Source organism: Eulemur rufifrons, chromosome 9, assembly GCF_041146395.1.
Source record: "Eulemur rufifrons isolate Redbay chromosome 9, OSU_ERuf_1, whole genome shotgun sequence".
NCBI lineage: Eukaryota > Metazoa > Chordata > Mammalia > Primates > Lemuridae > Eulemur > Eulemur rufifrons.
In genome coordinates, this window is record NC_090991.1 from 1,553,604 (window position 1) to 1,572,500 (window position 18,897).

Sequence of the window (18,897 nt, forward strand, 5' to 3'; positions counted from 1 at the left end):
TCTGCCCGAACAAAGTGCCGGACTGGGGATCTTAGCCAGCAAACGTTGATTTTCTCGCAACACCGGAGGCAGACGTCGGAGGTGAGGGTGTCCTCAGGGATGGTTTCCTCTGATGCCGCTCCCCGGGGCTTGCAGACGGCCACCTTCTCCGCGTGTCTTCGCGTGCGCTTCCCTCTGTGTGTGCACCCTAATCTCTCCTTTTTTGTCTTAGACATGGTCTTGCTCTGTCGCCCAGGCTGGGGTGCAGTGGCTCAGTCATAGCTCACTGCAGCCTCGAACTCCTGGGCTCAAGTGATCCTCCCTCTTGGGCCTCCAAAGTGCTGGGGTTACAGGCATGAGCCACCCTGGGCCCTAATCTCTTATGTGGACAGCAGTCACAGTGGATTAAGGCTCAGCCATATATGATCTCATTGTACCTTAATTATCACTTTATTTTTATTTATTTATTCATTTTTTTTGAGACAAGGCCTTGCTCTGTTGCCAGGCTAGAGTGCAGTGGCTCCATCATAGCTCACTGCAACCTCAAACTCCTGGACTTCAGTGATCCTAAGTAGCTGGGACTACAGGCATGCACCACCATGCCCAGCTAATTTTTCAATTTTTTTTTGTTTGGGAGGGCTCTCGCTGTGTTGCTCAGGCTGGTCTCAAACTCCTGGTCTCAAATAATCCTCTCACCTTGGCTTCCCAAAGTGCTAGGATTACACGCATGAGCCACTGTGCCCGCTCTTTAACTACCACTTTACTTATTTTTATTTTTTTGAGACAAAGTGTCACTCTGTTGCCTGGGCTAGAGTGCCATGGCGTCAGCCTAGCTCACAGCAACCTCAAACTCCTAGGCTCAAGCGATCCTCCTGCTTTAGCCTCCTGAATAGCTGGGACTACAGGCACTTGCCACTATATCTGGCTAATTTTTTCTATTTTTTTGTAGAGACGGGGTCTCACTCTTGCTCAGGCTGTTCTCAAAACTCCTGACCTCAAGTGATCCTCCCGTCTTGGCCTCCCAGAGTGCCAGGATTGCAGGTGTGAGCCATCCTGCCTGGCCTTAATTACCACTTTAAAAACCCTATCTCCATGTACGGCCACATTTTGAGGGGTTAGAACTTCAACGTATGAATTTGGAAGGGGTGGGGTGGGACACACAGTTCAGCCCATAGTAAGAGTCTCAGTCAAATACCACTTTCCCCTCAAGCATCCTCCTGTCCTCATGTACCACAGCCCTTTAGTGGACTTCTTTCTAACACTGATTGCTCTGTCGTTTGGTATTCATTCATTTATTCACCTGAAATATCACTAAGATCGCTAGGCTATATTATTCTTCCTGAGTGCACACCAACTTTATCTGATGCAGGTCAGCTAGGCCATTTAATTTTTCATTAATTCATCAAAAAGAAAATTTCTGAACACTTCCCATGTGTCAGGCATTGATCCAGAGGCTGTGCATAAATGCAAAGGTGAGTCAGACTGGGTGCTTCCAGTTAGTTGCAGAGACACAATATTGGCATATACGTTCATATAAAATAAGGCAATAAATGTAAGTAAGACATAGATAAAATGCTTGGAATTTAGAGACACATCAAGTCACTTTTGTCTTTGTGTAGGTGTGGGGAGGTGGTAGTCAGATAAGGCTTCAAGGAAGAAGTAACATTTAATCTGGCACTTGAAGTGTGGATAAGATTTGTGCATATAGTGGGTAGCCTTTTGAGTTTCTCTTCTTTAGCATAATGCATTTAAAATTAATCATTTTGTATGTCAGTAGTTCTTTTTTTTTAAGAGACAGGGTCTCGGGTCTCGTTCTGTTACCCAGGCTGGAGTACAGTGGTGAGGTCATAGCTTCCTGCAGCCTCAAACTCCTGGGCTCAAGCAATCCTGCCTTAGCCTCCTGAGTAGCTGGGACTATAGGCACGTGCCACCATGCCTGCCTAACTAAAAAAAAAAAAATTTTGCAGAGATGGAGTCTCGCCCAGGTTGGTCTTGAATTCCTGGCCTCAAGCTATCCTCCCATCTCAGCCTCCCAAATTGCTGGGATTACAGGTGTGAGCTACTGTGCTAGGCCAATAGTTCATTCATTTTTATTGCTAAGTAGTATTCTATTTTGGGGATGCATCACAGTTTGTTTATCCACTTGCCATTGAAGGGTAGTTGGGTTGTTTATGTTTTTTGCTGTTATGAATCAAGCTGCTATGAACATTAGTGTTACAGATGTATGAATGTAAACTTTTATTTCTCGTGGATAAATACCAGAGAGTGGAATTATTAAATTATATAAGTGCATGTTTAATTTTTAAGAAACTGGTTGGACATGGTGGCTCAGACCTGTAATCCCAGCACTTTGGAGGGCCGAGGCGGAAAGATCACTAGAGGCCAGGAGTTTGAGACCAGCCTGGACAACATAGTGTGAGACAGGGGGCACAGTAGTATATACCTATAGTCCCATCTACTTGGGAGGCTGAGGCAGGAGGATCGCTTAAGCTTAGGGGTTCGAAGTTTTACAGTGAGCTATGATTGCACCACTGCACTCCAGCCTGGGTGACAGAGTGAGATCCTGTCTCAAAAAAAAAAAAAAAAAAAAAGAAGAAGAAGAAGGAAGAAAAAGAAAGAAAAGCTGCTACATTGCTTTGCAAGGTGGCTGTACCATTTTGCATTGCCACTAGCAATGTATTAGAGTTCCAGTTGCTTCATATCCTTGACAGCACTTGATAGTTTTTAAAAAAATTTTTGCCATTCTTATAGGTGTATTGTAATCTCTCCTGTGGTTTCAATGTGTGTTTTCATTTTCTTTCTTATTATTTTTAGAGATGGGGTCTTGCTGTGATACCCGGGCTGGATGGAGTACAGTGGTATGATCATAGCTCACTGTGGCCTTAAACTCCTGGCCTCAAGTGATTTTCCTGCCTCAGCCTCTGGAGCAGCTGGGATTACAGGCATGTGCCACCATGCCCAGCATATCAATTATATTTTCTTGATGACTAATGATGTGTGGCATCTTTTCATGTGCCTACTAACTATCTTTTTTGGTGAAGGGTTTATTTAAATCTTCTACCATTTTTATTGAGTTGCACATTTTGTTACTATGATGATTATTATTTGTTGTTATTGAGTTTTGTGAGTTCTTTATAAATTCAGGAACCAAGTCCTTTATCAGTTCTGTGTTTTGCAGATACTTCCCTTCCAGCTTGTGGCTTGTCTTTTCATTTTTTTGACAATGTCTTTTGAAAACTGGAAATCTTCAAAATTTTGACAGTGTCTAATTTATCAGGATTTTTTTTTAGTTATTTTATGGATCATACTTTTGGTGTTGTATCTAAGAAATCTTTGCCTAACTCAAGGTCACAAAGATTTTCTCTTGTTTTCTTCTAGAAGTTTTCTAGTTGTAGTTTTCACATTTAGGTCTATGATCCATCTTTAACTGATATTTGTTGTGGACCAGACACTGGGCCCACAGCTTTGGAACCAAAGAGGAATGAGATTGAGTCTTTCACTCAAAGGACCATCTGGGCTGGGGAGGTGGGGTGGAAATTAGACAAATAAACAGACCATTCATCTCGGTAAGGAGTGCAGATGAGCCTGGGTCCAGACTGCTGTGGACACTCGCTGTGTTGGGGAGGCAGGACTGTTCCCCAGAGAAGGGGAACATGAACTGAGTCATGAACTGAGTTTTACAGGACGGTAGGAGGTAGGTAGAAAGCAGGAGTCTGGCATGTGAAGCCTGTCATTCTGCATTCAGAGTGGCCTTGGGGAGGCCTGGAGGCTGGATGAGAGAACTATGCATCCCAGGGGCTGCTGGTCATTTGCTGTCCTGGGGTCAGTGTGCAAGGCGGCTGGTAGGAGCAGGCAGAGGGGAGCAGGGGCCTGGCCAGGGAGCGCCGGGTATGCCTTTTCCCGAAACAAAGAGGAGGTGGGGGTGGCATTCTGGCATGGCTCATGCCTTGTCCTTTGAAGGACAGGAGGGAACTATCTTTCTTCATCCAAAGCCTGACATGTCTGTATCATAAAGAGCCCATCCTTAGGGGGTAGCCGAAGTGCTGTTACATAACTGTTTCCGTCCCCCCCACCCTGGGAACAGATCACACGTAGCAGTTGCTGTACTTGCTGTTCCTTGTAGGCTTACTCCTGAGCACTATACAGGGAACGTGTAATGACAAGGTAATCCCAGCAGCAGCCTGCAAAATTATCCCTCATATTTATGATTCTTGTATGTATTTAAAACACAATGCTAGAAGCGTTGATGCTGAGTAAAGATAGGGCATATTCCTGGCACTGAATACATTAACCCTGCAGAGCACAGCAGTTGCTTTCACTAGCCAGCTGGCACCGCAGGAAAACAGCTAAAACCTGTGGGTTGGAAAAGAAAATTTCAGGAATGTGAGAATGAAAAAGAAATCAGCTGCATTCAGTGATTTAACTTCATCCGGTAACAAGAAGGACATCCAGAACTCACGGCACTCCGAGCAGTGGCAGACTCCCACGGCATGTGCGAAGGGGTGGACTTTCCCTGTTCAACAGAGGGGGTGTCCCCCACAGCCCTGGGCTCCCCAGGTGGCAGTGCAGGCTTGAGTTAGGGCCTGCGCAGAGACAATCCAGATTTTGTTCCTGTATCCTCTGCGTCTGTAGAAGCTCCTGCAAGGTCTTGTGTTCTCCTCCTTTCTTCCTGGTGGTCCCGAGGAGCAAACATAAATTAACAGGCTCAGCCACCATGCTGCCTCTGCCCTCTGTACTTGGCCAGGTACTTCTAGGATGGCTGCTGCCATCATTTCCTGGACACTGAAGGCCTCTGCTGCCCAGAGTCCTGCACTCCTCTCCACAGGGTCTTCTGGGGCTGCAGATGGGAGCCTTCCCTGGCATGCTGCCACCTCCAGCACCCTGAGCACCACCACCACCATGTGCTTTGTATCTGTGAGGTACCAGAGCAGCAGGTCTTCAGTTAGTCCCAGCTGGCATGATGAATATGATGGGAGGCCTTAGAATTTCTTGAGGAAATAGTTCTTTCCATATGGTCTCCATAGCCCTATTCCTACCTTCCTCTCTCTTCCCCAGGCTGATAGTTGTCCTGGGAGGCTCTTCAGTACCTCAGACAGACAGACAGACTGTGGGGCCCTCCCCAGCAACCTCCCAAGATGCTGGGGCCACAACACTCACTGTAGTTGGGATCCAGTTGAGACCCTACTGCTATGAACTCAAACTTTCATGACTTAGGGCTGCCTTTGAAGAATAATGTCATCGTTGTAGAAAATCTGTTTCTACCTGGTGGGAGTCCTTTGTGAATATATCAGAAACCACATGGCTCTGAAGGTGACATATCTAAGGAGAAGACCATCCTCTTTGAGTTGGATGCAAGGAAGGAACCAGAGCCCTGGCTTTTTCCCCATCTATGCCAAAGGTCTATATTTTGCCAAGCTCAAAATCTACTTTCATTATTAAATTGGTTGTCTCTCCGACAATACACACACACAGAAACTAGTCAAGATAGCTCGGACGTTTGTTAGGTGAGCCCCTCCATTGGCATCCCGAGGGTGCCGTACCTCTGATGGAAGATGCAGATGAGTGGGGAGGAACTAGTAGAGGTGAGCAGGTGAGCGGGGAAGAGAAGTGAAGTAGTCATGACTAAAGCATTGAAAGTATTGAAGGGAGCCATGTGAGGAAGTCCGGTCACGTGACATGACTCATGGAGCTCACTGTGGAGGGCTTGTTGCCACGGTGATGGTGGAAGAGATGCTGCAGTGCGGGAGTGGGTGGGATTCTTCCACCAAGTCCTCACCTTCCTGAATTGTTGAGCCACCTTCTCAGCAAGGGGCTTTGTGAGATCACCCTGTGTGGTTGCTCTTGTGGGGTCCCATTTGCAACACAGCTGGTCATGCATCACACAGTGGGCATGCGGCACGTGTCGGCTGCCTTTCCTGAGTTTGCAGAGCTGTGCTGGCTTCTTCCTTGCTTATATCTTCCTTTGGTGGGAAGGCCAGTGTGGTTAAGGGATCCTGAGCCAAGAGGGGACAGTGGACTTGGTGAGAGCCAGACCTTTCCACCCATGGGCAGGGCTCTCGTCACAGAGGGTCCTTTATTGCATCTGTGCCCCGCCATGCTGGGGGAGAGGATGTGTCCCCTCCCTCCTGGGTTTCGGTAGTTGAAGTGCCCAGAAGCATGCTGGTGGAGAGTGCGGGCTTTCGCTGGGTGGGTGGGGCAGTGTGCCCTGCAGTTCTCGCATTGTTCCTAGAGGAAACAGGACAGAGTGAGATAGGACTGGCCTGCCTGTTGCCTTGGAAGCTGTGCCACTGACCTCATAGGGCTGTGGAACAAAGAAACAGAAAAGGTTGGATAAAAGATAAAGTATCCAGACTTATACTTTATTTATTTTTTTGAGACAGAGTCTGGCTCTGTCCCCCAGGCTGGAGTGCAGTGGTGTCAGCCTAGCTCACAGCAACCTCAAACTCCTGGGCTCAATTGATCCTCCTGTCTCAGCCTCCTGAGTAGCTGGGACTATAGGAGCATGCCACCACACAGGCCAGTTTTTCTATTTTTAGTAGAGACAGGGTCTCTCTCTTGCTCAGGCTGGTCTTTTTTTTTTTTTTTTTTTCCGAGACAGAGTCTCACTCTGTTGCCCGGGCTAGAGTGCTGTGACATCAGCCTAGCTCACAGCAACCTCAAACTTTTGGGCTCAAGTAATCCTTCTGCCTCAGCCTCCCGAGTAGCTGGGTCTACAGGCCTGCGCCACCATGCCCAGCTAATTTTTTCTATATATTTTTTAGTTGTCCAGCTAATTTCTTTCTATTTTTAGTAGATGGGGTCTTGCTCTTGCTCAGGCTGGTCTCAAACTCCTGAGCTCAAACCATCCTCCTGCCTTGGCCTCCCAGAGTGCTAGGATTACAGGCGTGAGCCACTGTACCCAGCCTCAGGTTGGTCTTGAACTCCTGACCTCAAGGGATCCTCCGACCTCAGCCTCCCAGAATGCTGGAATTACAGATGTGAGCCAGCCCCTGATACTTAAAATTATTGGTTTTCTAATTTTGTGGCTGCCATTAGCTCCACTTTATAAAGCAGCTACTAGTAGAAATTCATTTATTATGTTTCTATTAAGATGTGTGGTTAAATCTTAAACCATAAAAATGTAAAATATTGGCCGGGCGAGGTGGCTCACGCCTGTAATCCTAGCACTCTGGGAGGCCGAGGCGGGTGGATCGCTCAAGGTCAGGAGTTCGAGACCAGCCTGAGCAATGAGCAAGACCTCGTCTCTACTAAAAATAGAAAGAAATTATCTGGCCAACTAAAATATATATAGAAAAAAAAATTAGCCGGGCATGGTGGCGCATGCCTGTAGTCCCAGCTACTCGGGAGGCTGAGGCAGTAGGATTGCTTAAGCCCAGGCGTTTGAGGTTGCTGTGAGCTAGGCTGACGCCACGGCACTCACTCTAGCCTGGGCAACAAAGCGACACTCTGTCTCAAAAAAAAAAAAAAAAAAAAAATGTAAAGTATTATTTACTATTACTGTGAAACTAGGATGTATACCAAAAATTTTAGAAGTCATCCTTCAGGAATAAATTCAGGAATTAGACGAAGCAGTAGATGATTTTTAGAGATTTGGTGTTAAATAATTTTAGGAATTGTTTTTTAAGCATGACTATGAGTTAACGAGATTAAGTTTTATGATGCTAACACTTATACATCAACACGGCTATTGTTTTCAAGGTAATAATGCTAGAAGGCTCTATATCCATCCATATCAGTGGGGTTCTTGTCCTCAAAGTAATTTGGGAACTTTTCTTTTTCCTGGCAATTGTTGAGAGACATAAATCTTACAGGAAAAGGATTGTCATTGCTTTCTAGTCCTGTATTGCAGTCACCTGTTAATTCAGCACCTACTTCCTGGGACCTGTGCACCTTTGTAGGAGCTCCCTGGCTGGTGGGGCAGGGGCAGGGAGACACCCACATGCATGTCTTTGGTGAAAGGTAGAGTGCAAGGATTCATTAACTAATATCTGTTGATCACTAAACACCAGGTGAACAAAGGAGCCAAGGCCCCGCTGTCATGGACTTTCCATGGTGGCAGAGGGAGGCAGGTAATCAATGACAGATACAGTGGCAGCGATGGTGTTAGATGATAAGGGCTCTGGAGAAACACACTGGAGACTGTCAGGTGGGGTGGGAGAGCTGCGAGAGAGGGGAAGAAAAAGCCTCCTGAAGGAAGTGCCCTTGAGCAGAGACGGAGGAGAAAGGAGCTGCTGCTGTGTGAGGGCCGAGGACCTCCTGTGCACAGGGAACAGCGAGTGCAGGGCTCTTTCTTGGCAACTAGCTGGGCATGGTCCGGGGGCTGGAAGCAGCCAGATAGGCTGCAGTGAGCTGAGACAGTGGTCGGAGCTCAGGTGAGGCGTGGGCAGGGCAAGGCTGCCAAGGACCTTAGGGGCTGTGACAAAGCCTAGATTTTCATTCCAAATGCAGTGAGAAGCCATTGGAGGGGTCTGTGTAGGGAATGACATGATCTGATTTGTGTCTCTGTGTGTATTTAAACAAAATTTTTAAACTTGTGGTAACCACATAACAGGAAACTTGCCATCTTAACCATTTTTAAGTGGAAAGTTCATGATTTCTGTTTTTAAAAGACCCCTCTGGCTGCCAAGAGGGCATTAACTGTGGTGGGCAAGAAGGGACAAGAGCAGAGGCAAAGAGGCTGATTTGGGGATGCCACTGTGGCCAGGGGAGAGGCGTGGGAGGCTCAGAGGGACAGGCAGTGCTTGTGGACATAGACGGTCCACAAGAAAGCTAAAAATTTCTAGAGGTTTAGAGGTAGGAATACCACAAAGGCCTTGCAAGGAAGTCTTGATTGGCGTGAGCCTCAAAGGAGGGGATAGAACATTCACAGAGGGAGGGTCTCAGTTGGGTGTATGCTGAAAGATGAGAACAATGAGGCTCAATGGAAGGGTAGAGAAGATCCTGGTTTGGCCACACTGCAAGGTAAGTGGTCAGCGTGGCTGAGCTCAGGTAAGCAGTCACTTAATTTGGTGGGTGCTGTGGTCTGAATGTTGGTGTCTCTCCAAAATTCATCTGTTGGATCTAAAACTGAATGTGATGGTATTAAGAGGTGGGGCCTCATACTGAATGGGGAAAAATTGAAAGCCTTCCTACTTAGAACTGGAACCAGAAAAGGTTGCCCACTGTCCCCACTGCTATTCAACATAGTGCTGGAAGTCCTTGCGAGGGCAATCAGGCAAGAGAGCAGAATCAAGGGTGTCCAAATGGGGACAGAAGAGATCAAACTCTCACTCTTTGCAGATGATATGATATTATATCTAGAAAACCCCAAGGATTCAACCAAGAGACTCCTGGAATTGATAAATGAAATCAGTAAAGTCTCAGGATACAAAATCAATACACACAAATCAGAGGCATTCATATATGCCAATAACAGTCAAACTGAGAACCAAATCAAAGACTCAATACCCTTCACAATAGCAACAAAGAAAATAAAGTACCTAGGAATATATTTAACTAAGGAGGTAAAAGACCTCTATAGGGAGAACTATGAAACACTGAGGAAGGAAATTGCAGAGCAGGTGGAAAACCATACCATGATCGTGGATCGGAGGAATCAACATTGTTAAAATGTCTATACTACACAAAGTGATCTACAGATTCAATGAAATCCCTATTAAATTACCAACATCATTTTTCACAGATATAGAAAAAATAATTTTACGCTTTGTATGGAACCAGAGAAAATCCTGTTTAGCAAAAGCAATTTTAGACAACAAGAACAAAATGGGAGGTATTAATTTACCAGACTTCAAACTATACTCCAAGGCTGTGGTTATTAAATCAGCTTGGTATTGGCATAGGAACAGGGACACAGACCAGTGGAACAGAACTGAGATTCCAGATATAAAACTATCCTTATATCGCCATCTAATCTTTGACAAAGCAGAAAAAAACATACACTGGGGAAAAGAATCCTTATTCAATAACTGGTGCTGGGAAAACTGGATAGCCACATGTAGAAGACTGAAACAGGACCCACACCTTTCACCTCTCACAAAAATCAAATCATGGTGGATAACAGACTTAAACTTAAGGTGCGAAACTATTAGAATTCTAGAAGAAAATGTGGGAAAAGCTCTTATAGACATTGGCCTAGGCAAAGAATTTATGAAGAAGACCCCAAAGGCAATCACAGCAACAACAAAAATAAATAAATGGGACCTGATTAAATTAAAAAGTTTCTGCACAGCCAAAGAAACTCACAAGAGCAAACAGACAACCTACAGAATGGGAAAAAATTTTCACATGCTACACATCCGATAAAGGACTGATAACTAGAATCTATTTAGAACTCAGGAAAATCAGCAAGAAAAAATCAAACAACCCTATCAAAAAGTGGGCAAAGGACATCAATAGAAACTTTTCAAAAGAAGACAGAAGAATGGCCAACAAACATATGAAAAAATGCTCAACATTTCTAATCATCAGGGAAATGCAAATCAAAACCACAATGAGATATCACTTAACTCCAGTGAGAATGGCCTTTATCAAAAAGTCCCAAAATAATAAATGTTGGTGTGGATGCAGAGAGACAGGAACAATCATATACTGCTGGTGGGACTGCAAACTAGCGCAACCTCTGTGGAAAGCAATATGGAGATACCTTAAACAGATACAAGTAGACCTACCATTTGATCCAGGAATCCCATTATTGGGCATCTACCCAAAAGAACAAAAGTCATTCTATGACAAAGACATCTGCACTCGAATGTTTATAGCAGCACAGTTCACAATTGCAAAGATGTGGAAACAACCCAACTGCCCATCAATACATGAGTGGATTAATAAAATGTGGTATATGTATACCATGGAGTACTACTCAGCCATAAGAAGTAATGGTGATATAGCGCCTCTTATGTTTTCCTGGATAGAGCTGGAATCCATTCTACTAAGTGAAGTATCCCAAGAATGGAAAAATAAGTACGGCATGTACTCACCATCAAATTGGTTTCACTGATCATCACCTATGAGCACATTTAGGAATAACGTTAACTGGGTGTCGGGCAGATGTGGGTGGGGGAGGGGATGGGTGTATACCTACATAATGAGTGTGATGCACACTGTCTAGGGGATGGACACACTTGAAGCTCTGATGGGAGGAGGGGGGCCAAGGGCAATATGTGTAATGTAAACTTTTGTACCCCCATAATATGCTGAAATAAATTTTAAAAAAAAGAGGTGGGGCTTTTGGGAAATAAGTCATGAGGGCTCCACCCTCGTGAGTGGGATCAGTGCCCTTATAAAAGAGGCTTGAGGGAGCTGCTTAGCCCCTTCTGCCCTGGGAGGCACAGCAAGAAGGCGCCATCTTGGAAGTGGAGTGAGCCCTTGCCAGACACCGAATCTGCTGGTGCTGTCGTCTTGAACTTTCCAGCCTGCAGAACTGTGAGCAATACATTTCTATTGTTGGAAAATTACCCAGCCTAAGGTATTTTGCTATCGTAGCCTGGACTAAGACAGTGGGCAAGGGGAGCAGGGGCCAGGGCCAGGTGCACAGCCTGCAGTGGTGCTGCCTGGGCCGCGTCGGGGAGTCAGGACACTCCCTCACGATCGTTGCTGCTGCTGTAGAACTGATGGCAGCTGCCTGCCTTGCAGCGTGGTCGGGAGCATGAGAGAAAATACAGGAAACGCTGAACACAGTGCCTAGCACGTAGTCGGTGTTGATAAATGTTAGCTTAAAACTAAGGTAAAATGAAGGGCTTTGAGCAGGGAATGACTGACCCCCGCTGAATTTTCGGAAGTCTGTCTTGAATACGTGGAAGGATGAGCTCGGGGGGACTTGAGCACAGGTCTGTGCTGGAAAGAAAGGCAGGGCCCTGCAGGGAACCGCAGCTGTCAGATCTGCCAGTCTGGGCAGCTGTGAATGGGAGAAGCGGGAACCCTGGGGAGAGTCCACGGTGACTTTGAGGTTTTGAGTGTGGGCAAGCGAGAGAAAGGCCGTGCTGCTGATGGAAATGGGGAAGTCCGGGCTGAGGCTGGTGGCTCAGGGTCTGTCTGCCCCGGGCTGGGCTGGCAGTGCACAGGCAGATGCCATGAGGCTGCCCTGGGAACCGCTCACAGGCCAGCTGGGCAGGCAGGTAAATGACAGACAAGGAGAGGAGCCCTTGTACAGAGACCCTCGTACACCAGGGGGAGGTTTTCTAGAGGGGAGAGATTTGAGCTCACTTTGGAAGCTGGTGTTGAAGTTAGCTGGGCTTAGGGAGCTGAGTGCTCACCCTGGGCTTCTCGTTTGTCCCTCCACATGGCCTCTCTGTCTCCCTCCACCAGCTCTGTGCTGGGGGGCGGGGGAGGTGACCAGACACTGCATCCATGCCCCATGGCGCCTTGAGCCGGTGGGCAGTGCTGGCTGTCAGAATGAGCTTGAGGCTTTTCTTTCCCCAGCTCCTCCCCACCGAGTCCCCACAGGCTGGTTGTGTTTCCTGACTGAAGGCCACAGCTCCTAAATGTCCATCCAGCTCCCTGGGGGTTCCAGCTTCTTCCTCCCCTGTCCCTGGCAGGCCTCGGGGTGATAAGGGTCCTAGCCCTGTGGTTCTGCACCTTCCCTTTTGCTCTTCCAAAACCTGCGCATACCCTGTGAGCACTTCCCTTCTCAGCTGCCCCGCTTCCCAGCCAGCGCCCCAGGCAGAGGCAGTAGCATGTGCAAAGGCCCAGAACAGGGACTCAGTAAAATAGCTTGAGATGCTGCAGCCTAAACAGGCAGGAAAGTCTCCAGTTCCCTCCTGTACTGCAGTTTTTATTCTTACAGTTGGTTACTCTGTAAGAGACCCTTGAAAACTATTCCTAAAGAAAGGGCTTTTTTATTTATTTCCATCTCCTTTTTCTACTGCCTTGGCTCATTCAATTTTAATTCTTTGATGTGAAGCCACATTATCGGTAAGGATGTAAGTACTGATTAGTGGTCATCCCCCTCTTTGAGACGCTGGTGCTTGAGTCAACTTTGGAGACAGAAGGATGTCACAGACCAGTGATTCCGAGCTCTCGGTCTTAATATAGCTGCCAGATTACAGCCTCTCTCTTGGGTCTGGGTTTCGTATTTGGGACCTGCCTCAGCCTCCTTTTCTCATTCCAGATTACACCCTGTTCCTCACTGGTCTCCGCCTCTGGCAGCATCCCATGTTACTCCACCGTCAGAGTTTGTCTTCAGGTTTGAGGTGGTGTGGTTAATGATGTACAAATGTTCTTTTCCATTTAGTTTTTGTTTTATCACTTCTTGGTTCTTGTTTTCTTCTAGTGACTTCTGCTGATGGGCTCAGTGAATTTTAATTTGTAGTTTCTCTTCTGGTGCTATATGGAAATGTTCCTTATGTACCAGAAAAGAGTCTAAGGCTCCTGGGATGATTTTTCATCTCAAGACTATGGGAAATAGTCAGCTTTGAAGCATTTCCTGTGGCCACTTGCTGAAGGCTGGGATTCCCTCAGCTGGCACTGAGCCAGATCTTCAGTGTGGAACATTTCCACGCTAAATGGGAAGCTGAGCAGCCGCATCGCGTGCTGGTCGGCCTGTGAACCGGCGTCCTGGGCTCTCATTCTCCCTCCACAACACAGTCTCTCGACCTGGGCACCGCTGGCATGTTGGGCCCGATGCTTCTTTGTTGTGGGTCTGCCCTTTGAGTTATAGGATGTCTAGCAGCCTCTCTGGCCTCCACCTAGTGGCACCCTGAGTTGTGACAACTGTCAGTGCCTCCACACATTACCGTATGTCCACATGTGCCCTGCAGCAGAGTCCCCCTCCACTGCCGCAGGAGAGGTCAGGAGCAAACTCAACCCCTGTTCTCAAAAGCCCTAGCTTGGTATTTTCAACATGCTGTTCACTTGGGTTCTGTTTCCTGCTGAGTCCCATGGTAATTGAGCTATGTGCACATTCCTATTTTGCTAGTTCTCAGACTTGAATGCTTCAGCCTTCCGCTTCCTAGTGCTTATTGTGCTTGCGGTCGAGACCTGAATGCCCTCTCCCACTCTCGGAGACTCGCCATTAATTTTTGATTGTCCAGAATGGTTTCCCAATTGCCTTTCTGCTTTCTGGCCTTAAAAGGGTGGTAAAGCTGAGGCCCCGAGATAACCCTCAACGCAGGCCCTGACGGCGGTGGTTTGGAGGGAACAGGAGACCTGTGTGGGCCCTGACTTTCCCTGGTGCCCAGGCACCTAATTGTATTCCTAAAATAGCTGTGGCCTCTTCCTCCCTTTCGTTCCTCCCTCCTTTCTTCATGCTGCAAATTTATGAGTTACAGTTTAAATGGATGTCTTACACTATTCTGGAGAGGAGAGAAGCTTAATAAGAAAATGTTTGGGAAATTTAAACACCCCTGGAAAGACAACCCCGGCCCACCGTTGGAGTGGGTTCCCAGATTTAACTGTAATTCCTTGATCAATTTGATCCTGTGTGATGTTTATGAAGATTTTTAAGAAATCAGGGAATTAATAATAGAAACCTTTTTTTTTTTTTTTTAACTGTCTCGTGCTTGGCCAGAGCCCATCTCATTGTTTTATATGACTCATTCACATCCATGAGAAAATCAGCGTTCTCACCTGGGTTCATCTTTCATCAGTCTGGATTTAAGGCAGGGACAATTCTAATGACTAAGGTAAGTATTTCCCTCGTTCACATTTCCAAATGAAAACAGGCTTCTCTGTGTGCAGGAAGACCACTCTCTTCAAATCTGGTGCGTCTGTCTACCTCCTGCTGCTGAACATTATTTAACCCGTCCGTCTCTGCGTGTTGCTGAGTTCATGAAGCCCTCTGCTTAACGCAATCAACGGTCTTTGTCAGGAAGGCAGCTCTGAGCTGTTGATGGCCTTCCGTGTGCCCAGTGCTTGATACACCTGTTCACCTTTAATCTTCACAGTTTTGTGAAGATGACATTTATAACTCCATCTTATTGGGTGAGATGTTGAGAATCATCATGTTCAAAAAGCATGCCCAGGTTCACGCAGTCCACAGTGGAGCTGGGTTCAGACCAGGTGCATTTGCTCCACAAGCCCTTGTGCTTTCCTAAGAGAGCAAAGATTATTCAGACAGCCCATCCATCCCTGGTGTTTAGGCATGTAGGTTTGGGAGCCAGTTTAAACTGGGTTTGAATCTTGGCTCCATGATAAACTCTGTGATTTGGGCAAGTCACTTAACCTCCCTGAAATGAAGGAAGTTTCCCCGTCTGTAAAATATCTTAGTCTGCTCGGGCTGCTCAAATGGAAATACTGTAGACTGGGTGGCTATAAACAACAGAAATTCGTTGTTCACAGTTCTGAAGGCTGCACATCCCAGATCACGGTGCCACCAGATTCCATGTCTGGTGAAGGCTCCCTCTGGCTCATAGGCAGCCTTCTTGTGGTGTCCTCACTTGGTGGAAGGGGAGAGTGAGCTTCCCCAGGCCTCTTTTATACGGGCCCTGATCTCATCCATGAAGGTTCTGCCCTCTTGGGCCAGTCACCTCCCAGATGTCCCACCTCGTGATACCACCACATTGGGGATTCGGTTTCAACCTATGAATTCTGAGGGGACACAAACATTCAGACCATGGCAAGAGGCAACATTTCCTTGTAGGGTTATGGTGAGGATTTAATGAACCATCCACAGAGAACATCTGGCAGTGCCTTGCCCAGGCTCTGAGTGGAACAGTGCAGCTGTTGCCCCGTCATGGCAGTGTTTACGTGACTGGCTCGCTGTGTCAGAGCCAGGCCGAGGCCGGGAGGTGAGAGGGTAGCAGAAGGAGCCGTGGGTTGTGGGTTGGGAGGAAGCCTGCAGAGAGCTAGGAGTGGACCTAGGGGTGCACCAGCTCCCTGCCCTGCAGAAGGCCTTCCTGCAAGTGGACAGGGGGCAGGGCCAAAGCGGGGAGGGGCAATGTTTAATAAGGTCCTACCCATGGAGCCTGGGGAGCAGGGAGCACAGCCGCCATTCAGTCTCACTAGAGCGTAGGGAGCACCTCTGCTTCCCCCCACGCCAGTTCTCCTCTTCTTGTCTGGGATGATGCTGCAGGTCTGTCACTGCCCCATGGCTTGTGGCCTGGGGCCGCTCTCAGGCACCTGCCCTGGGCACTGTTGCTACTGGTAGGCTTCTTTTCCTGGTGACGGCGAGTAGGACATCGATGATTTAATTATTGTGTATTTTAAATTTTGAGAGAAGATGGGATTTGAAGTTAAGGATCAGGCTGGTGAATGGGTACAAAATGAAAGATTTGGTCCAGGAAAAACAAAAATGGGAAAGTGTTAGGAGAACAAAGAGGCCTGGACAAATGCAGTAACCCGGAGAACGCGGGCTCTGAGCGAGCAGCTCGTGGCCTGGGAAGACGGCCGGGCGTTTGTCAGGCCCACTGGCCAGAGGGGCGTGAGGTTTGCTGCCAGAGATTTAAGAGAGTTTAGATCTTTGAATTTTGACTGAGATGGCTTTTCTTTCTTTCTCTTTCTTTTTTTTTTTTTTTTTCTTAAATCAAGGACTTAGATTGGCAAGGAAAATTTCCATCCTCCTCCTGCTGCCTTTCATCTCCATATTTTTACCTTTTGATGGGGAGTGAATAAAAGGCATTTCATTTCAGGGTAACCTAGGCAGATTTTGGGAAATGTAGACACATTGCAGAATCATCTTATGTTTTCATAAAGTAAACCCTGTAATAGTCATTTCTAAGCAGGTCTAATCCTAACATGAAAGGGTGCATTGATTAAACAGGTATTTTATTTAAGTCATCTCCGTGAGTCGGACTGATGTGTTGCTGGTTGGTTCTGTAGTAATTGGTACAATTCAGTAATTCTCTTCAAGAGTCACTCAGACTCTGTTAGTTCACTTGCTATTGGGAGGGATTCCTGATGAAATTAGTTACTGTGTAGGTTTTAACACAGGCATTCTTTCATTGTTGCTGTGGAAACCAGCAATAAAAATTGTGGATTGAGAAAGAAAAATAATCGGTGCTGAACATCAATAAAATACATGAGAATTAAGTTGGTTCTTTAAATGCAGAATTTTTTTAAAAATTATGATACCTGGAACCTTGTAAGGTTCAGAACTAATCATATAACTGAAATCATGAATAGTTTTTCTCAGAAACAAATTACAACGTCTTTAAAAGAATTTTTTCACTGGTAGCCAGATTGACATAGCTGCTGCAGTCACAGTGCAGGAAGAGTTCCAGGCAGGTGCTTGGACACTTGCCACCAGCCTGCCACTTTGTATAAATAGGAACAGGAACTAGATGGCCCTTGCAGAGAGACGTCATCAGAAGAAATGTCTCCTCCAGCCAGCAAAGGAGACAAAGAGGAGGTCACAGGCTGAGCTGGGCTGCCGAGGCTGACCGGTTTTTCTCATGGTGGTTAAGGGGATGGTTAAGGGGTTAAGGGGGTGGTTAAGGGGTTAAGGAGAGGCAGCTAGGGATGCTTAGTACCAGCTACCTTCACCCAAGGACAGCTACTTAGCCCCCATGCCCTATGACTGTGCTGCTGGAGTTGATTGTCACCTGTGGGTGTTTTTCAGAGGGCATTTTTGGTATTCTTTGAAAAGATGAGGTATTGTGATTTTGGTGCCCTGTGTCACACCTGTGGCCACTGGAGTCCATGGGGACAGGCAGAATCTGGGTTGGAGCTGGATGAGACCCGAGAGGGCATTTAGTACAGTCCTGTTTTGTGTTACTGATGGAAGAAACAGAGGCGCCGGGAGGGTGAGGGATGGGCCTGCCGCTCCCCACTGAGGAATGCCACTCCTCACTGGGCCTGCCGCTCCTCACTGCTCCCTGATCCCCTGACCCGGCTGTCTTCCATGTCTGGTCTTTAGGTGCATCCTGGGAGTGCGAACAATTTTTCTTTCATTAAATATTGTAGTTAGGGCAGTCACCCTGCCCTATAATGTTGGGTCTGACCAATCAAAATAGGCCTTATTAATTTTTAAATGATATCCATTTTTATCCAAAAGAAGAAAGTCATTTTGTGTTTCTGCAAAGTCTGATTTTCAAGTAATTCATTTATGCCTATTTAAAAATTAGGTATGTTTTTCCTTTGTCAATCCTAAAGCTGCAAAGCTTATGGACATTTTGTGTCTTGAGTCAAGCTGAGCTGTTTTATATGGATGCGATACGTATATACGGGGAGAGAGAGAGCGAGAGAGTGTGAGTATATGAGTATGTGGTCTAATACTGTTTTAGGCATCTCTGCCAAGAGGAAGCTGTTATTTTGCTGAAAAGTAATGTCAGGACATCATTAATGCTGCAGATGTGTTTCAATACTTCGCTAAATGCTGTTGTGGAGTTGTAAAGATGAGCCGAGTAGAAAGGTCTCATTTTAGGAGTAGGATATTCTATGCATATTTCCAGCAGAGTGTTGAGTGCTCCTTCTCTGTGATGGCGATGGTGACTGTGGTATGTTGGGTAAAGCCTCATGACATCACTCAGCAGGTTCAGGTTATGGAAACACATGTTTTTCTTCTCTGCTCTTCTACAGAAGGACAGACCCACGAGGACAGACATGCGGAGTGCGGCCAAGCCCTGGAGTCCAGCCATCAAGGTGGGGAGCCACGGCCCGGACCGGGCGCGGCCCCTCCCCACGGCCTCTGCTGGCATGAAGAGTTCTAAATCTTCAACCTCCTTGGCTTTTGAGTCCCGACTCAGCAAGGTATGGACCAGAATGCGCAGGGCAGGGCAGGGTGTGGCATCCCCAGTGCCCTGGCTTGGAGGGATCGAAGAGGCAGTGAGCCAGGCAGTGGCCCAGCAGAGCCAGCGTATTGGACCTAAGGGAATGGGGAGTGCTTGGTAGTGGGGTGCTCTGGGGTACAGAAAGGAAGCCTGGAAAGTGTCCAGCATGGTAGCTAAGGTCCTCTGCCCTGGATTCCGTGGATGCTCCAGGCAGTTTTGCCCCAGCACTCCACGCCCATGGGGGTCAGGGTCACCCACAATCAATCCAGTTGCC

The 18,897-nt window shown here is 47.0% G+C and overlaps 1 protein-coding gene across 3 annotated transcripts in view; it reads left to right on the plus strand.

Annotated features, from left to right (window-relative positions):
• The first annotated feature begins 18,456 nt into the window (after positions 1-18,456).
• Positions 18,457-18,897, plus strand: part of SPECC1 (sperm antigen with calponin homology and coiled-coil domains 1) — a 174,891-nt gene continuing 174,450 nt past the window's right edge. For all 3 annotated transcript variants that reach the window (XM_069481867.1, XM_069481868.1, XM_069481869.1), the window contains exon 1: positions 18,457-18,603. In XM_069481867.1, the coding sequence (XP_069337968.1) occupies positions 18,457-18,603 (147 nt within the window). The remainder of the gene's footprint in view (positions 18,604-18,897) is intronic.